This window comes from Zootoca vivipara, chromosome 7 (assembly GCF_963506605.1).
Source record: "Zootoca vivipara chromosome 7, rZooViv1.1, whole genome shotgun sequence".
In the NCBI taxonomy this organism is placed as follows: Eukaryota; Metazoa; Chordata; class Lepidosauria; order Squamata; family Lacertidae; genus Zootoca; species Zootoca vivipara.
Window position 1 is genome coordinate 95,670,805 of NC_083282.1, and position 15,141 is coordinate 95,685,945.

At 54.7% G+C, this 15,141-nt stretch overlaps 1 protein-coding gene across 1 annotated transcript in view; it reads right to left on the reverse strand.

Annotated features, from left to right (window-relative positions):
• Positions 1-623: 623 nt before the first annotated feature.
• Positions 624-15,141, reverse strand: part of CDH22 (cadherin 22) — a 58,357-nt gene continuing 43,839 nt past the window's right edge. The window contains exons 8-11 of the mRNA XM_035121988.2: positions 6,405-6,526; positions 5,269-5,386; positions 2,527-2,778; positions 624-1,206 (exon numbers count right to left, since the gene is read on the reverse strand). Coding sequence (XP_034977879.2) covers positions 677-1,206; positions 2,527-2,778; positions 5,269-5,386; positions 6,405-6,526 — 1,022 coding nt within the window. The 3' untranslated portion in view covers positions 624-676. The remainder of the gene's footprint in view (positions 1,207-2,526; positions 2,779-5,268; positions 5,387-6,404; positions 6,527-15,141) is intronic.

Sequence of the window (15,141 nt, forward strand, 5' to 3'; positions counted from 1 at the left end):
CTGCTGTGGAGAATTAGAAGACCCTGAGGATTGGTCCCCAAGAGGGGTGGAAGGTTCTAATCCAAAATGCAATAGAGAACGCCGCCAAGGGAGGGAATCAAAATGGTCCCCCCCTCACTGCAAAACCGCTGTGCCCCACCCCCTCCCTGGAACCCACAACCAAAGGCCTCCCCTTCCCAGAGGATGAGGTGAGAGAGGAAGGTCCTGGGAGAATGTCTTGGAGAGAGAGCGGGAGGAGCAGCCTCCTCTTGGCAGAGACTCCGCTTAGCAAATCAAAGCTTGTCAAACGTTGGAATCAAGTGACAAAATCAATTTCGACAACAAAAGCCTCCCCTCCCACCCTCCCAGGCAGGCTGCCCCCTCTCCTGCGCGGATCCATTTAAATGATAATTTGCCAGGGGAGAAGTCCTGGCTGGCAGAGACGCAGTCTTCAAGGGGCATGGAGAGTTTCACTGGAAGAGGAGGAGAGGGGGCAAGCAGTGGGGCTTCCCTGGCCCCTCCCTCACCCCAAGGCCCTCCCCTTGCACCCCCTTGCAGGCAGGCCAGGGCACTTGGGGGGGGGTACTGCTGCATGGCTGGACCTGGCTGCGCCCGCACGGTGGCCCCCCAGAAGCCACTGCCAGCCTGGCTCTCTGTCCTCCACTGCGGGGGGGTGTGTCTTTTTGGTTTGGTGGGCCTAGGAGTCTGCGCCACCGTCCTCTTCCCCTCCCCGGCGTCCGGCGTAGAGGGCCGCCAGCTGCCGGAAGCGTGGCCCCCAGCTGCCCAGGTAGGAGAAGTCCTGCTCGGAGCCCGTGGAGCGGGAGGCGATGGAGCTGAGCGAGGCGGGAGGGGAGTCGGCCCCCTCAAAGGCGTAGGTCTGGAAGGAGTCGTAGGGGGGCACAGAAGGGTCCTCGTCTGCCTGCCCCACTTTCCTGCTGATATAGTCCCTGAAGATGGAGAAGTCCAAGTCGGGCGCCGGGCGCCACTGGGGCAGCGAGTGCAGCTCCGAGGGCAGGACGGGGGGCCCCTCACCCCCACCTCCACCCCCTTTGGTCTCCGCAAAGTCGTAGAGGCTGCGCAGGGCAGACATGTCATAGGCCTCGGTGTCCTGCTCCCCGCCTCCCTCGTCGTTGTACTTGATGACGTTGTCGCGCATGTCCTCGTCGTCTTCGGAAGAGAGGTGCCCCTTCTGGTGCCGCTTCAGAGTCAGGATCAGGAGGACCAGCACTGGGGGGGGGGGAGGAGAGAGGGGTGGTCAAGGCTGGAAGAGGGGGGGGAGAGAGAGCAGGGGACCCAAGACAAGAGCCAAGGGCTCTTTCCAAGCACCTCCTACCCAAAGGGGCGCAAACCACCTTCTGGCTTGAGAAGGGCTCAGGCCCCATGGAGCCTTCAATGTGGGGCTCCTCAGAGTCTATATTATCCCTCGTGCTGTTTAACATCTACGTCAGGCACCCCCAAACTGCGGCCCTCCAGATGGTTTGGCCTACAACTCCCATGATCCCTAGCTAACAGGACCAGTGGTCAGGGATGATGGGAATTGTAGTCCAAAACATCTGGAGGGCCAAAGTTTGGGGATGCCTGATCTATGTGAAACCTCTGAGTGGGGTTATCCAGAGTTTTGGAGCGCGTTGTCAGCAGTATGCCGATGACACTCAGCTCTATTTCTCCTTGACGTGGCAGTGGAAGTGCTGGATTGGTGTCTTGCCTCCGTCATGGACTGGATGAGAGCCAACAGACTGAAGCTCAATCCAGATAAGACGGAGGCCCTGTTAGTGGGTAGCTCTTCAGACCAGACGGCTGGGAGGTTGCCTGCTCTTGATGGGGTTATGCTGCCCCTGAAGGAGCAGGTTCACAGTTTGGGGGTCTTCCAGGATCCTTTGCTGTCTCTCGAGGCTCAGGTGGTCTCAGCTGTGCCTGTCTGGACAGGGGTAGCCTAACTACTGTTGTCTATGCTCTGGTAACCTCAAGGTTAGAATACTTGCAATGCGTTCTATGTAGGGCTGCCTCTGAAGACGGTTCAGAAACTTCAGCTGGTGCAGAATTTGGTGGCCAGGCTGCTCACTGGAACAAGACGGTTTGAGCCTATTGCACTGATCCTGGTCCAACTGCACTGGCTACCGATGAGTTTCCGGGCCCAATTCAAAGTGCTGCTCTTGACCTATAAAGCCTTAAATGGCTCAGGAGCGCAATAACCAAGGATTGCCTCTTTCCATATGAACCTAACCGGACCCTGAGACCCTCCTCTGAGGCCCACCTTCGTGTGCCTCCTCCTCGAGGTGCGGAGGGTGGCAACACGAGAATGGGACCCTTTCTGCTAGTGGCACCTTCATGCCATATCTTTAGATGCCAGGCGAAAAGTTTCTCTTGCACCCAGCCTTGGGCTGATGAACAGTCTCTGCCCTTTCAAGTGTTTATGGGAGGGGGTTCCTTGGTTTCCTTCTCTTTTATTATGCATTTGTGTTCTCATTTTATATTTTTAGGTGGTGAGTCTAAGCCTATTCTTGGAGGAGCAGGGAGGGGGGCGCTCTGTGGGGCGCAGAGACTCACCGATGAGGATGAGGACACAGACCAGCAGGGCAATGAGGGCTCCGGGGCTGAGCGAGGCGGAGACCACAAAGGCCGTGGTGTTGCAGGACTGGATGGCGCCGGAGCTGTCGCAGCCGCAGATGTGGATGGTGAGGGTCCCCGTGCTGCTGAGGGTGGGGGGGCCGCTGTCCACCACCAGGATGGGCAGCAGGAAGAGGTCCTGCTCCTGCCGGTTGAAACCCAGGCGCTGCGTGTGCACGGCGGCCGTGTTGTCTGTGGGGAGGCAGAGGGAGGGGGTCACCCCAGAAGGGGCATCGTGCATTGCAGGGGGTCAGACTGGATGGCCCTTGGGGGTTCCTCTCAACCCTACAGTTCTACCATTCTAATCCAAGGAGGCAGAGGGTCATGAGATGGGCAGAGAGCGGCCGGCGGCCCCTTCCCCAGGCAGGCCCCCCCACACACACCTGAGGGCTGTCAGGGGCTCTTTGCAGCTGGTGCAGCAGGATTCGTCCTCGGGGCCAGCACAGAGTCAGTTGCTCTCCCCCCGCCCTCCTTGCAGGCACAGACTCTGCAGATCCTCTCCCGCCTTCCTCTCTTCACTGTCAGGGTCCCCAGGAAGCTGCCAGCTCCTCCTGCCCCCCCCCCAAAAAAACTTTGCTTCTAACGAGATCTTTAGAGACTTCCTGCATCTGCTCCTTTTGCCTGCAGTCAGGAGCCGTCCGGTGTCATTCCCAATTAGCCACCAGCCAGCCAAGAAACACACACAGAGAGGCAAAAAGCAGCCCAGCAGGAGAGAAACCTTCTCATATTGCAAAAGTGGGAGGTTGGGGGCTGCCGTTCTGGGATGTACTCCCACCCCAAGCTGGACTCCAAGCAGCTTAGCAGGCCTGTCCTGCCTCATCTCTGCATTGTGTGTTTTGGGGGATGTCTAGAGAGGGACTTTAGGGGGCTCCCATCTCCCCCACCTGCACCCTGCGCTTGTTCCATGCAGCCCAGCAAAGCCTGCCTGCGTTGGGGGGAGGGAATGGGATGCTCATAGAACCATAGAATGCTAGAGCTGGAAGGGACCCCCAAGAGTCATCTAGTCCAACCCCCTGAAACACAGGGATCTCAGCTCCGGCATCCAAGCCAGATGGCCATCCAACCTCTTCTTAAAAACCTCCAAGGAAGGAGAGCCCATCTCCTTCCATCCCACAGACAAACAGCTCTTACTGGCAGAAAGTTCGTCCTGATGTTGTGTCGGAATCTCCTTTCTTGTAACTGGAAGCCATGAGTTCAAGTCCCACCCTCCGGAGCAGGAGAAAACAAGCTGGCGGGATGGGATGTTAGCTGCCATTCAAACTCCCCAGGGAAAGGCACAATGGCATTTGGGGGGGGGAGAGAGATTGGAGGGTCAAAGCCCCAGACATGTGGGACCCAACGGACTCACAGGCTGCCCCTAAGGTGGGGCAGAGAGCGGCAGCTGGGGCACCCTTGCAGGCCAGCCCAGGACCAGGCACCCAGTCAGCTGTGGGTGGGGGAAGATGTGACCCTGCAAGCTGCCTGCACAACAGGCAGAAATTCACCAGGGAGGTGCAGGGCTGGAAAAAGCTTCCTTGGGTCAGATTTCTGCCTGCTCAGATCCCAGAAGCCCACCTGGAAAAATGAGAAACTCCTTGGGGGCTGCTCCAGATGCAAATTTTATATTGTTTGAGTATTTTTTTTTACTTTTGGTATCTTTTAAGAGATTGCTGTACATTCTTTCTGGGTTTTACCATTTTCTAAACCGCCTTGGGGGTTGGGTTTTTTCCTCCACAATTGAGCAGCATATAAATCTTATGAAATAAATAAATGAATATGAAAGAAATCCACCTTGTCAGTGGCTGCTGCTGCTGACTGTTGTGCCTGTTCCTGTTTTCTTGCTCTCCGTGGGGAGATTTTGCTAAATGGGCGCACAGAACTCTGTGGGCTAAAGAAATGCTGCCCTGCAGTCATGGAGGGGGGCGGAGGCCCCTTGAAGCTCACAAGCCCAGGAAGGAGAGGAGTTGTCCCCCTGCCCCACTTTTCTGGGCATTTCACCCCAAACCCACATGCGCCACAGTGGAGCTTAGATTCACAGAACCGCAGAGCTGGCAGGGACCCCCAAAGGTCATTCAGCCCAACCCCCTGCAAGGCAGGAAGGCTTGCAGGCATGGCAGGAGAAGAGCGAGTTTCTTGCCCCTCGCAGGAACCAGGGCGCCCTCCTTTTCCCCAACCCGCCCCCTTCTGCTGGCCTGACCCCGGGGAGCCCCATTGAGGCCAGGCAGGAAGGGCTGTGCGGAGCTTTGCGCCCGAGTCTCTTCCTGCCACCGCCGAGGATGTAAAAGGAGAAGATTTAAGTGAGCACTTTGTGTCTCCATCTGGGCTGGCATCCATCAGTGTCTTGTCTTGGCTCCAGCAGCAATATTTATAAATCACATCTCAAAACTGGCTACAAATTTGTACAAAGAAACAGATGGGCCATTGGCGGCCGTTTGTCACTGCCGATATTTATACCGTGCCCAGGAGAGAGCAGAGGGGGTCATGGGGGGGGGCTCACCAAGGGTGGGGCAGGAGTCAGCCCCGGGCATCCCAGGGTGCAGCTGCATGCATGTATGAATGAGGAGGGGGCCAGGGGGCAGGGTTGCCGGCCTCAGATGCAGGAGAGCAAGCAGAAGGGCTACCCGGGAGGGGGGCAAGGTGGGTGGGCTGGACTAGATGACCCGGGGGTCCCTCCCCGCTCTCTGGCTCCATGCCACAGCTTACCCTCGATATCCAGCAGGGAGAAGTGGTGGCTGGAGGAGGCCTCGGGGGCCAAGGTGAAGTAGAAGCGGTGGCCGCTCTGGGGCTCATCCCGGTCGACGACGCTGATGGTCTGGATCAGCTGCAGGGAAGGAAGAGAATCTCAAACGACATGCCCAACACCGCGGGGGGGGGGGCTGGGCAATTGGTCAGCGCCAATGGATTCTCTGTGCCCCCCCAAAGACTGATACTGATACATTGGAAAGACACAGATAGCCCCCTCCCCCTTTGATCAATGGATAGGCAAACTCTTCCAGCCCATTCTTCAGATGAAGATTATCCATGGATTCACAATGCTTATTTGTCAAAAGCATTGTGAATCAACCCATACTAAGTTTATATTTCAGCTTTGTAACCTTAATTACATTTACTGTATTGCTGTTACGTATTCTCGTTCAACTTTTTCTTCTGTTTTAAAAACTTACTTTAATTTGTTAAAATAATCTCAGTAAAAGAGACGTCTTCTAGAGGAGCCCCTCCCCCTCAAGGGGTGGGGTCTGGGGCAGGTGGGGCCACAGGGGTCTCTCCCTGCAAGCACCTCTCTCTCCTCAGGGGCATACAGAGACTGCAGCTCCCAAAAGTCCCCCCCCCCGGCATGGCAGGACAGGAAGGGCGGCCTCCACCCCTCCCCAGTGGGGGTGATGGCCTCACCCCGATTGACAGCCGCTGAGCAGCCACCCCAACAGCTTGGGGAGCTGGGATGTGGGGAAGAAAGGAGAGACAGAAAGGGGAGAGAAAAGCCCACCCCAAATGCCATGCACCAGCCCCTCCCCGCTCTTGCTGGACCCTAGCTCCCCTTGGCCCCACAGCCAGTGGTCAGGGCTGCCATACCCCCCCTGCACCTCCCTAAGCAAAGCAAGCAGTTGGGGGGAGGGGGTAGTTTCCAGGGTTTTTTGGGGGGGACCTTTCTGCCCAGCAAGGCTGTCCCTGCCCCATATGGGTCCCACCCCTGGCCTTTGATGGGTCCCCCCCTCACCCACGCCTGAGGTCCCCCTGCAGGAGACGTGGCGGAGAAGCTGCCAAGTCCAGGGCATGCCTTGTCGGCTCAGAGCCCTTCGTCTGGCTGCCCCCCCCCAGCTGCCCTTCCTTCTGCTCCTCACCTGCCCAGGCTTGGCGTCCTCGCAGACAGCAGCCTCGTACGGCGTGGCGAGTTCGGGAGGATTGTCATTCACGTCCAGGATGCGGATGCGAAGGGTCTTCCTGGACACCTGAGCGTGATTGTCTGGAAGACAGAAAAGGGGAGGGGGGACTGAGAGCCGCCTTCCAAGGGACCAGCTGGCTTTCTTCTGCTCCAGAACTAAAGGAGGAGATTCCAAGTGCCCCTCAGGAAGAACTTTCTGAGGCCAAGGGGAAGAGTCTCCCTTGGAAGCTGGCAGACTCTCCTTCCCTGGAGGGAGGTCTATAAGCAGAGGTTGGATGGCAACCTGTCAAGGATGCTTTAGCCTTTGGTAAGGCTGTTCTAAAAATAAAATTAAAAAAGAGTGCTCCAATTGGAGAACAGCCTTTAACAAAGGTTTCCTGGGCTTTGAAGACACTCGAACTCAGGACGCAAGGGAGAAACATGCTAAGAGGAAGGCACACTTGGCAAATCCACACCGTGATCAACTCCCGCCCGGAAACCAATGTCCCCACTGTGGAAGGACGTGTGGATCCAGAATTGGCCTCCACAGTCACTTACGGACTCATTGTTAAAACCGTGTTTATGGAAGACAATCTTACTCGGCTACAAGTGATCGCCAAAGAAGGAGGAGAATAAGCAGAGGTTGGACGGCAATCAGTCAAAGATGCCTTAGCTCAAATTCCTGCATTGCAGGGGGTTGGACTAGATGCCACAATCTCTCACCTCTACAATTCAGGGAGCTCTGAGAGGGAGCTGTTGGCTCCCCAAAAGCATCTCCCAGCCAAAGGTGGAACCAGGCCCCTCCAGCCCTAGGGAGAGCTCCCCTGACCCCCCCCCCCTCCATAGCCAAAGTCTCTCTGATGCAGCCGCCTGGGAGGACGAAGGATGGAGGCCGTGGGGAAGGAGCAGAGCCTGACCCACGGCAAGTGGAGTGGCCCCCAACCACAGGAAGTCCTCTGGCCAACAGCCCTGAAGAAATGCAGGCTGGCCCCAAGCTCCCTGCCCATCTCCAGGTATGCCCCTGCCAGCCCCACCTGGTGCAAAGACACAGCTGCCTCTCCCCCTTGCCCACCTGCTGTGAGCCTGGAGACGGTGTCTGACCCTGCTTGTAGGGTGGGAGCAACACGGATAATGCCCCTGCCCAGCAGGCACAGACCCCGCACACACACCTCTGACTCCAGGAGCTGGTGCGCTTTGCCAAGAAGCATCGCTCCGGCCAGGGCTGGCAGCAAGCCCAGCTGACGGGCGCTGTGCCAGCCTGCCTCCTCCATGGCAGAGAGCGTCTGCTGGAGAGAAACGGGCAAGGAGGGGGCATCTCTCTCTGCTCAGCTCTGCCAATGCCCAAGAGAGTCCATCACCTCCATCTCAGGGCATCTTGCTGAGAGCACCCATGGGAGAGGGCATGCGGGCACCTCTGGGGTGAGGAAGTTTGCCCACAGCCTTCCCTGCCCCACTTTCATATCACCATAAATCCAGGAAATGGAGGCTAAAAGCAGCACTAGTCGGCCTCTGAGCATGCCGTGAAGGCCAGGTGCTGGGGAAGGAGCTGGCCTTGCAACCCGTCCTGCCCACAGGGCACCCAGTTGGCTGCTGGGAGGGGCAGGATGTGCTGAGCCTGACCCAGCAGCAGCCATTTCTGGGAGCCCTTTGCAGCAAGGAGGGGGTCGGCATTCTGGAATGCAGCCAGGAGCAGGAGACACCCCCCCCAGGAAGTGCAGCCCCAACAGCAGCCTAGCCAGGGAGGGGGCTCTGCCTACCCCCGACTCCTTGGCAATGCCACCCGCAGGCTGGCCAGCTAGCCTGGCTCTGCCTTGCCGGCCTCCAGCATCTGCCTCTTTGCTGATAAGTTTGCAAGGAACCGCCGTTGCCCAAAGGCCTGGGGGACGGGGGCGAAGGGGCATCACGCCAGCCAGAGCCGGCCTTCAAAGACCCCCCCCCTCTTCCAGCTTGCTCTGCCGCGGCTGCCACTTTGCTGATTAGAGGGGAGGGTCCCGGCGGAGGGGCTGGCCCCATCCATCAAGCGCCTGGCACCTGCCCTGTTCCTCTAAAGGAGTGGGAGAGACGGAGCTGCGAGGATGGGCTGGGCAGGGGCCGGATCTGGGCAAAGGAAGTGGGCAGGTGGGCACAGGAGGGGGGGCTGCTGGATCTGGGAAGGAGGGGCAGGGGCTGCCCATTGCCCCCTCCCTCCCACCTCTTGGCCACTGCTCAGATTTCCTTAAGCAGCCTTTTCTTACAAGGCAGCTCAGAAAAAAACACATATGAAGCAGCACAAATTTAAACCAACAGAAGTAAGCGCAGCTCGCAAGAAATCTCAGAAAAGCACCCAAGGAAGCGAGTGGCTTCTCCTGGGCTGGTGGCTTTGGGAGAGACTTGCCTGGCCGCCCACCAGGGACTCCTGAGCCACCATCCCTACCTGCTGGGGAGCATTGTTGTTGTTTAGTCGTTTAGTTGTGTCCGACTCTTCGTGACCCCCTGGACCAGAGCACGCCAGGCACTCCTGTCTTGCACTGCCTCCTGCAGTTTGGTCAAACTCATGTTCGTAGCTTCGAGAACACTGTCCAACCATCTCATCCTCTGTCGTCCCCTTCTCCTAGTGCCCTCCATCTTTCCCAACATCAGGGTCTTTCCCAGGGAGTCTTCTCTTCTCATGAGGTGGCCAAAATATTGGAGCCTCAGCTTCAGGATCTGTCCTTCCAGGGAGCACTCAGGGCTGATTTCCTTCAGAATGGATAGGTTTGATCTTCTTGCAGTCCATGGGACTCTCAAGAGTCTCCTCCAGCACCATAATTCAAAAGCATCCATTCTTCGGCGATCAGCCTTCTTTATGGTCCAGCTCTCGAGCATTAGGAAATGAAAATAAAACTACCCACATCGCAATGCCCTTTTAGCAATCTCTGAGACGCCCATGTTTGGAGGACTGTGCGCAGTCCTGGGTACCTCACCTCAAAAAGGATATTGTATTTATTTATTTATTTTGGTCAATAACCAGCTGATCAAGGATATCGTGTACCCAGAAAAGGGCCACCAAAATTATCACGGGGAGGAAGCAAATCCCTTGTGCGGAAATTCTGGTCAAACGTGGCACAACCAGACGTGTGTGGGAATTACGCAAGGTTGGCAGGGGAAGGTTTGTCTCCTGCTCTCATGATGCCAGAAGTCCATGCGGCCGTCAGATGAAGCATTGGGATGGACAAAATATAGCACTTCTTCACACACTGCCGCTAAACTCTGGAATTCCTTGCTGTAAGATAAGAGGGATGGCCACCAACTGGACTGATTTGGAGAGGAGGATGGGACCCTGTTTCTGCTCTGCTCTCGTGCCTCTCAGAGCCAGTTGCTGTGGACGACAAGCAGGGAGAGATGCTGCCGTGTGCTCTGGTCCCGCATGTGGGCTTTCCTTTGGAGCATCCGGTGGGCAGCATGCAGGACTCCAGGAGCCCCGGGTCTGATCCTGCAAACGGGCCCTGCCTGGATTACTCAGGCTGCTGGTTTATTAATGGCTGGAGGGAAGCAGAAACCCAAAGGGCAGCCCAGGACAGAGGCTCTTGCTCTGCCCCCCCCCCGGTGCTGTTAGCATTTCCAAGCCTGCGTTGTGTCAGGGAATGGACTGAAGACGAGGACTGGAGGATGCATTCTATGGCAGACCAGCTTCTCTCTGATGGAGAGCTGGAGGGAGAAGAGTCCTCCCCCCTTGCCCACAGCATGTTCAGAAAGAGACAGAAGCTGAAGAGCTTAGGGAGGAGTTGCCCAGTTAGGAGATAATGACAAGGGAGCCAGAAGGGAGGGGGCAGCTAGTTGAGACGTCTCTTGAGAGAAATGGACTCACTAGCAGGGTTTGAGTAAACACTTACAACTAAGAAAACAAGAGTAAAGGTTAAGAAATAACAATATGGAAATTAATTAAATGCAAGATATAATTTGAAGAAAATGTGGTACAAAAATGATAAGAAGATAAGAGACATAAGTTTAAAGATGAAAAATAAGACAAAAATTAAGCCAGGCACCCCCAAACTGCAGCCCTCCAGGGAAGATGGGAATTGTAGTCCAAAACATCTGGAGGGCCGCAGTTTGGGGATGCCTGAATTAAGCAGAAGTAGCAAATAATTAAAGAACCAGAAGGGGAAGTTGAGGCGAAAGATATGTTTCATTTTTTATATGATAAATGTATTGAATATTAAATTGTAAAAATTACTTTTTAAAAAAGACTGGACTCAACCATCCAGAGGTGAAGCAAGTGTCACCGAGAATGGAAGAGCCGAACTTCTCCTGTGCACGAATGGAGGCCCCACCTGGTGGCTTAATCCTCCGTTTCCCCGTGGATTAGCTCAAAGACCCATCTAGTCCCCCAATGGCCAAGCAGACACCCCCATGGGAAGCCCACAAGGGGTACAGCAACTTCCCCCTCATCTTGCATTCCCCAGGGACTAGTCTCCAGAGGCCTGTCTCCTCTGATAGAATCACAAAATTGTAGAATTGGAAGGGACCCCCAAGAGTCATCTAGTCCAGCCCCCTGAAACACAGGCATCTCAGCTCAGGCATCCAAGACAGGTGGTCATTCAAGCTCTTCTTAAAAACCTACAAGAAAGGAGAGTCTGCCACCTTCCATCCCACCAAAAAACAGCTCTTACTGCCAGAAAGTTCTTCTGTACGATTTAGTCGGAATCCCCTTTCTTGTAACTTGAAGCCATGGGTTCGAGTCCTGCCCTCCAGAGCAGAAGAAAACTCCATCTTGTGAGGAGGACTAGAACCCAGGAGACCAGAGTTCCAATCCCCACTTGGCCATGCAGTTCCCTGGGTGTGGCCTTGAAGGCGAGTCCCTGCCTCTCGCCTACCTTGCAGGGTCCTTGTGGGGGTTAAGGGAGGAGGGGAGGGAAATGATTCTTGAATATTTTAAGAACCAGTATTAACAAGGAAATAACCTAGCAGGTCTCGAGTAAATCCAGCAGAATAGAAGTGAACAGAATTTAACAAAGAACGTTGAAGATTTAAAAATTGGGATTACGTGATTTAATAGAAAAATAAAGAAACCAGGGAAAGGGGGGGAGGGAAATCACCAGGTATTTAGTCGAGAGTGGTATGAAAGTTGTACAACCAGAGGGTGGAGGGAAGGAGACATGGGGTGTATTGTTTGTCTTTTCTATCTCTGTATAAAAAAATGCAAACAAAAAATTAAAAGGAAATAAAAAGGAAAGGAGGAGGGGAGGTGCCATGCCTCCTAGCCTGAGCCCCCCACCCACCAGCTCCTCCTCTAACAGTCTCTCTTGCTCCCCTTCTCCTGATCGGCCACACAGCCGCCTTGGAGCAAAGCCATCCTAGCCCCTCCTGGGGGGCGCATCTCCCCGCTGCCCCTCCTCTGCCAGCTCCCAGAGGCTGAGACACCCCCCCCCCAAAAAAAAACCTTCTGCTGCGGAGGCAACCCCAGCCCCTGCCAGTCTCTCTGCTGGCACCTGTGGCAAGAGGAGCTGCTTCTGGCAGGCACAGGCCAAAGGGGCTCCACAGGCAAGAAGGGGCTTTGCAGTCGGCCTGGGGGGGGGTCGCAAGGAAGGGGGTGCAAGGCGGCTCCCCTCCCCTCCCTGGAGGATCCATCATCTCTACGGGCCCCTCCCCCCCCAGCATCCCAACTCGGCTGACTGACATGCAAATTAGTTTAATTATTTCTTCTTCTAAAATAAATTATATTTTGCAGTGGCTGCAATATGTTGTGTCAGGCAAAATTACATTCAATATTTTTAAACTAATTGATGTCAGCCTTGAGAAAACGTGATTGACAGCAGCGAGGAAACGAGGCTCCGCTACCTAAATGCTTTCCTAAATTAAAATTAAACATGCCGTTTTTTTCACCGCATTTCCTCCAGGAGTCGGAATGCCATTAATCTGAGAGCGCCGTTGGGTGGGTGGGGGGAGGCAGGTGGGGAGGGGGGCTGGGGGGCATGAAGAAGCAGGATGGGACTCCCAGCCGGGGGGGGGGCGGGTACAGGCTCCTGCCGGCCTCATCAAGAAGGATCCGACCCGTCAGCTCCCCGTGAGGAGGGGCACCGGCAAGAGGGGATGTGCCAGGAAGCTGGGAAGTCCCTCTGCAACCCATGACAAGCGGGGAAGGAAGGAGAGCAGGCAGGACAGAGGGAGGGAGGGACACCCCACATCCAATGGGGCAGCGAGGGGAGCCTAGCAAGGCAGTCACTCTCTGTCAAGGAGAGGCGATCCATGGGGGATGCATTCCGGCAGAGAATCCCACCCCACTCCCAGCAGGATTGCACAGTTGGTGGGACACCCCACCCTGGCAATGCAGGAGTCACAACGAGAGCATCCCAGGCCCACGGCCATTCAACCTCTCTAATGAGCGCAAAAGGGAAAGCAAAGATCACCGGTGTTGAAGCAATGATTCTTCAACATCAACTTCGTAGGCCTGGTCATGTTGTGCGGATGCCTGATGATCGTCTTCCAATGCAACTAGGCTACTCTATTCCGAACTTAAAAATGGAAAGTGTAATGCTGGTGGTCAACAAAAGAGGTTTAAAGACTCTCTCACGGCAAATCTTAAACAATGGAGTATAAACACCAACAACTGGGAAACACTGGCCTGCGAGCGCTCCAGTTGGAGAACAGCCTTTACCAAAGGTGTGTCCTGGGCTTTGAAGACACTCAAACTCAGGATGCAAGCATGGCAAGAGGAAGGCACGCTTGGCAAATCCACACCATGATCAACTCCCGCCTGGAAACCAATGTCCCCACTGTGGAAGGATGTATGGATCCAGAATTGGCCTCCACAGTCACTTACGGACTAACTGTTAAAACCATGTTCATGGAAGACAATCTTACTCGGCTACGAGGGATCGCCAAAGAAGAAGAAGAAGAATGAGCGTACGAATCAAAGTCAAACAGCAGACCAAAATCGAGGATTAAAGAGGATTTTATTTTTATTTTGCTTCGACTCAGACCAACACGGTTACCTACCGGTAACGAGGATTAAAGAGAATGCCTATTAGAGGCTAGGTTGGTTTAAAAGGAACCTCCCACATAAACAACAACAACAACAACATTTTTATTATTTATACACTGTCCATCTGACTGGGTTGCCCCAGCCATTCTGGGCAGCTTCCAGCAAAATATAAAACACCACAAAACATCAACCCTCAAAAACTTCCCTCTACAGGGCTGCCTTCAGATGTCTTCCAAAAGTCACCAGAGTTTCATCTGTTTGACACCTGATGGAAGTTACTCCCCACTTGGGGGGGTGGTGGACCAGGTGAGCCTTGGGGGTCTTTTCCAGCCCCATTATTCTATCATCCAATGGATGTTTTTAAGTCAGACGACCACCTGCCAGGGATTCTTTAGCAGAGTTCCTTCATGGCCGTGGGTTGGACTAGATGACCCCTGGGGTCCCTTCCCACCTGACAATCCTCCAATTCCATGATCATTCTAACCCCATTTGCTCTGCCACCAAAGCAACCAGCTGGACCGGCCTTGGTGCCTCTGGATCCTGGCCCCCGCCTCTCCCTTGGCGCAAGTGAGCCTTTGCCAGGGAGGAATCTCCCTCGGAAAGAGGGGCTCCCCTCCCTCTGGGCTCCCTGGCCCCCTCCCCATCCCTTGCGCTGCCCCAGCTCAGCGGCAGGAGGGTAATTAAGGAGCGGTCCAGATCCGTCTCCGATTATGGCCGTTCTCCGGCAGGAAGATTTATCATCTCAATTACCAGCAGTGGACACAGCAGTCAAGGGCCCATCATTTTACATGAGCGCTGGAGGAAACAGGAAGAGAATCCCTAATATTAGCCCAAGGAAGGTAAACAGCTTGTGCGGGAGATGAAGATTTATCTGCACAAACACTCCGCAAGGCTCTCGGGGCTCAACAGTTCTGTTCCATGCCGCGCCCAGCCCTGCGCATCCCCGAGGAGATGCTCTCGGCTGCCCAAAGAGCACCAAGCCAGAGCAGAAGGCAAAGCGCGCTGGATCAGGTCGGGCAAGCAGAATGACGGCACAAGAGCCACATGCCCTCCAACATGCTTAATATCAACACTTGTTGCCTCGAGCCAAGGGCAACCTCTCTGCCTCGCAGGGTTGTTGTAAAGAAAAAAATATTTATTTATTGAATTTATATACTGCCATATAGTGTAAGATGCCTTGAGTCCCTGTCAGGGACAAAGGTGGGAGAACAGCTAATAATAATAATAATAATAATAATAATAATAATAATAATAATAATGGAATCTAATCTGTGAGAATGGTCAGGAACATTTGTTGTTTAGTCGTTTAGTCGTGTCCGACTCTTCGTGACCCCATGGACCATAGCACGCCAGGCACTCCTGTCTTGCACTGCCTCCCGCAGTTTGGTCAAACTCATGTTCGTAGCTTCGAGAACACTGTCCAACCGTCTCGTCCTCTGTCGTCCCCTTCTCCTTGTGCCCTCAATCTTTCCCAACATCAGGGTCTTTTCCAAGGATTCTTCTCTTCTCATGAGGTGGCCAAAGTATTGGAGCCTCAGCTTCACGATCTGTCCTTCCAGTGAGCACTCAGGGCTGATTTCCTTCAGAATGGATAGGTTTGATCTTCTAGCAGTCCATGGGACTCTCAAGAGTCTCCTCCAACACCATAATTCAAAAGCATCAATTCTTCGGCGATCAGCCTTCTTTATGGTCCAGCTCTCACTTCCATACATCACTACTGGGAAAACCATAGCTTTAACTATACGGACCTTTGTCGGCAAAGTGATGTCTCTGCTTT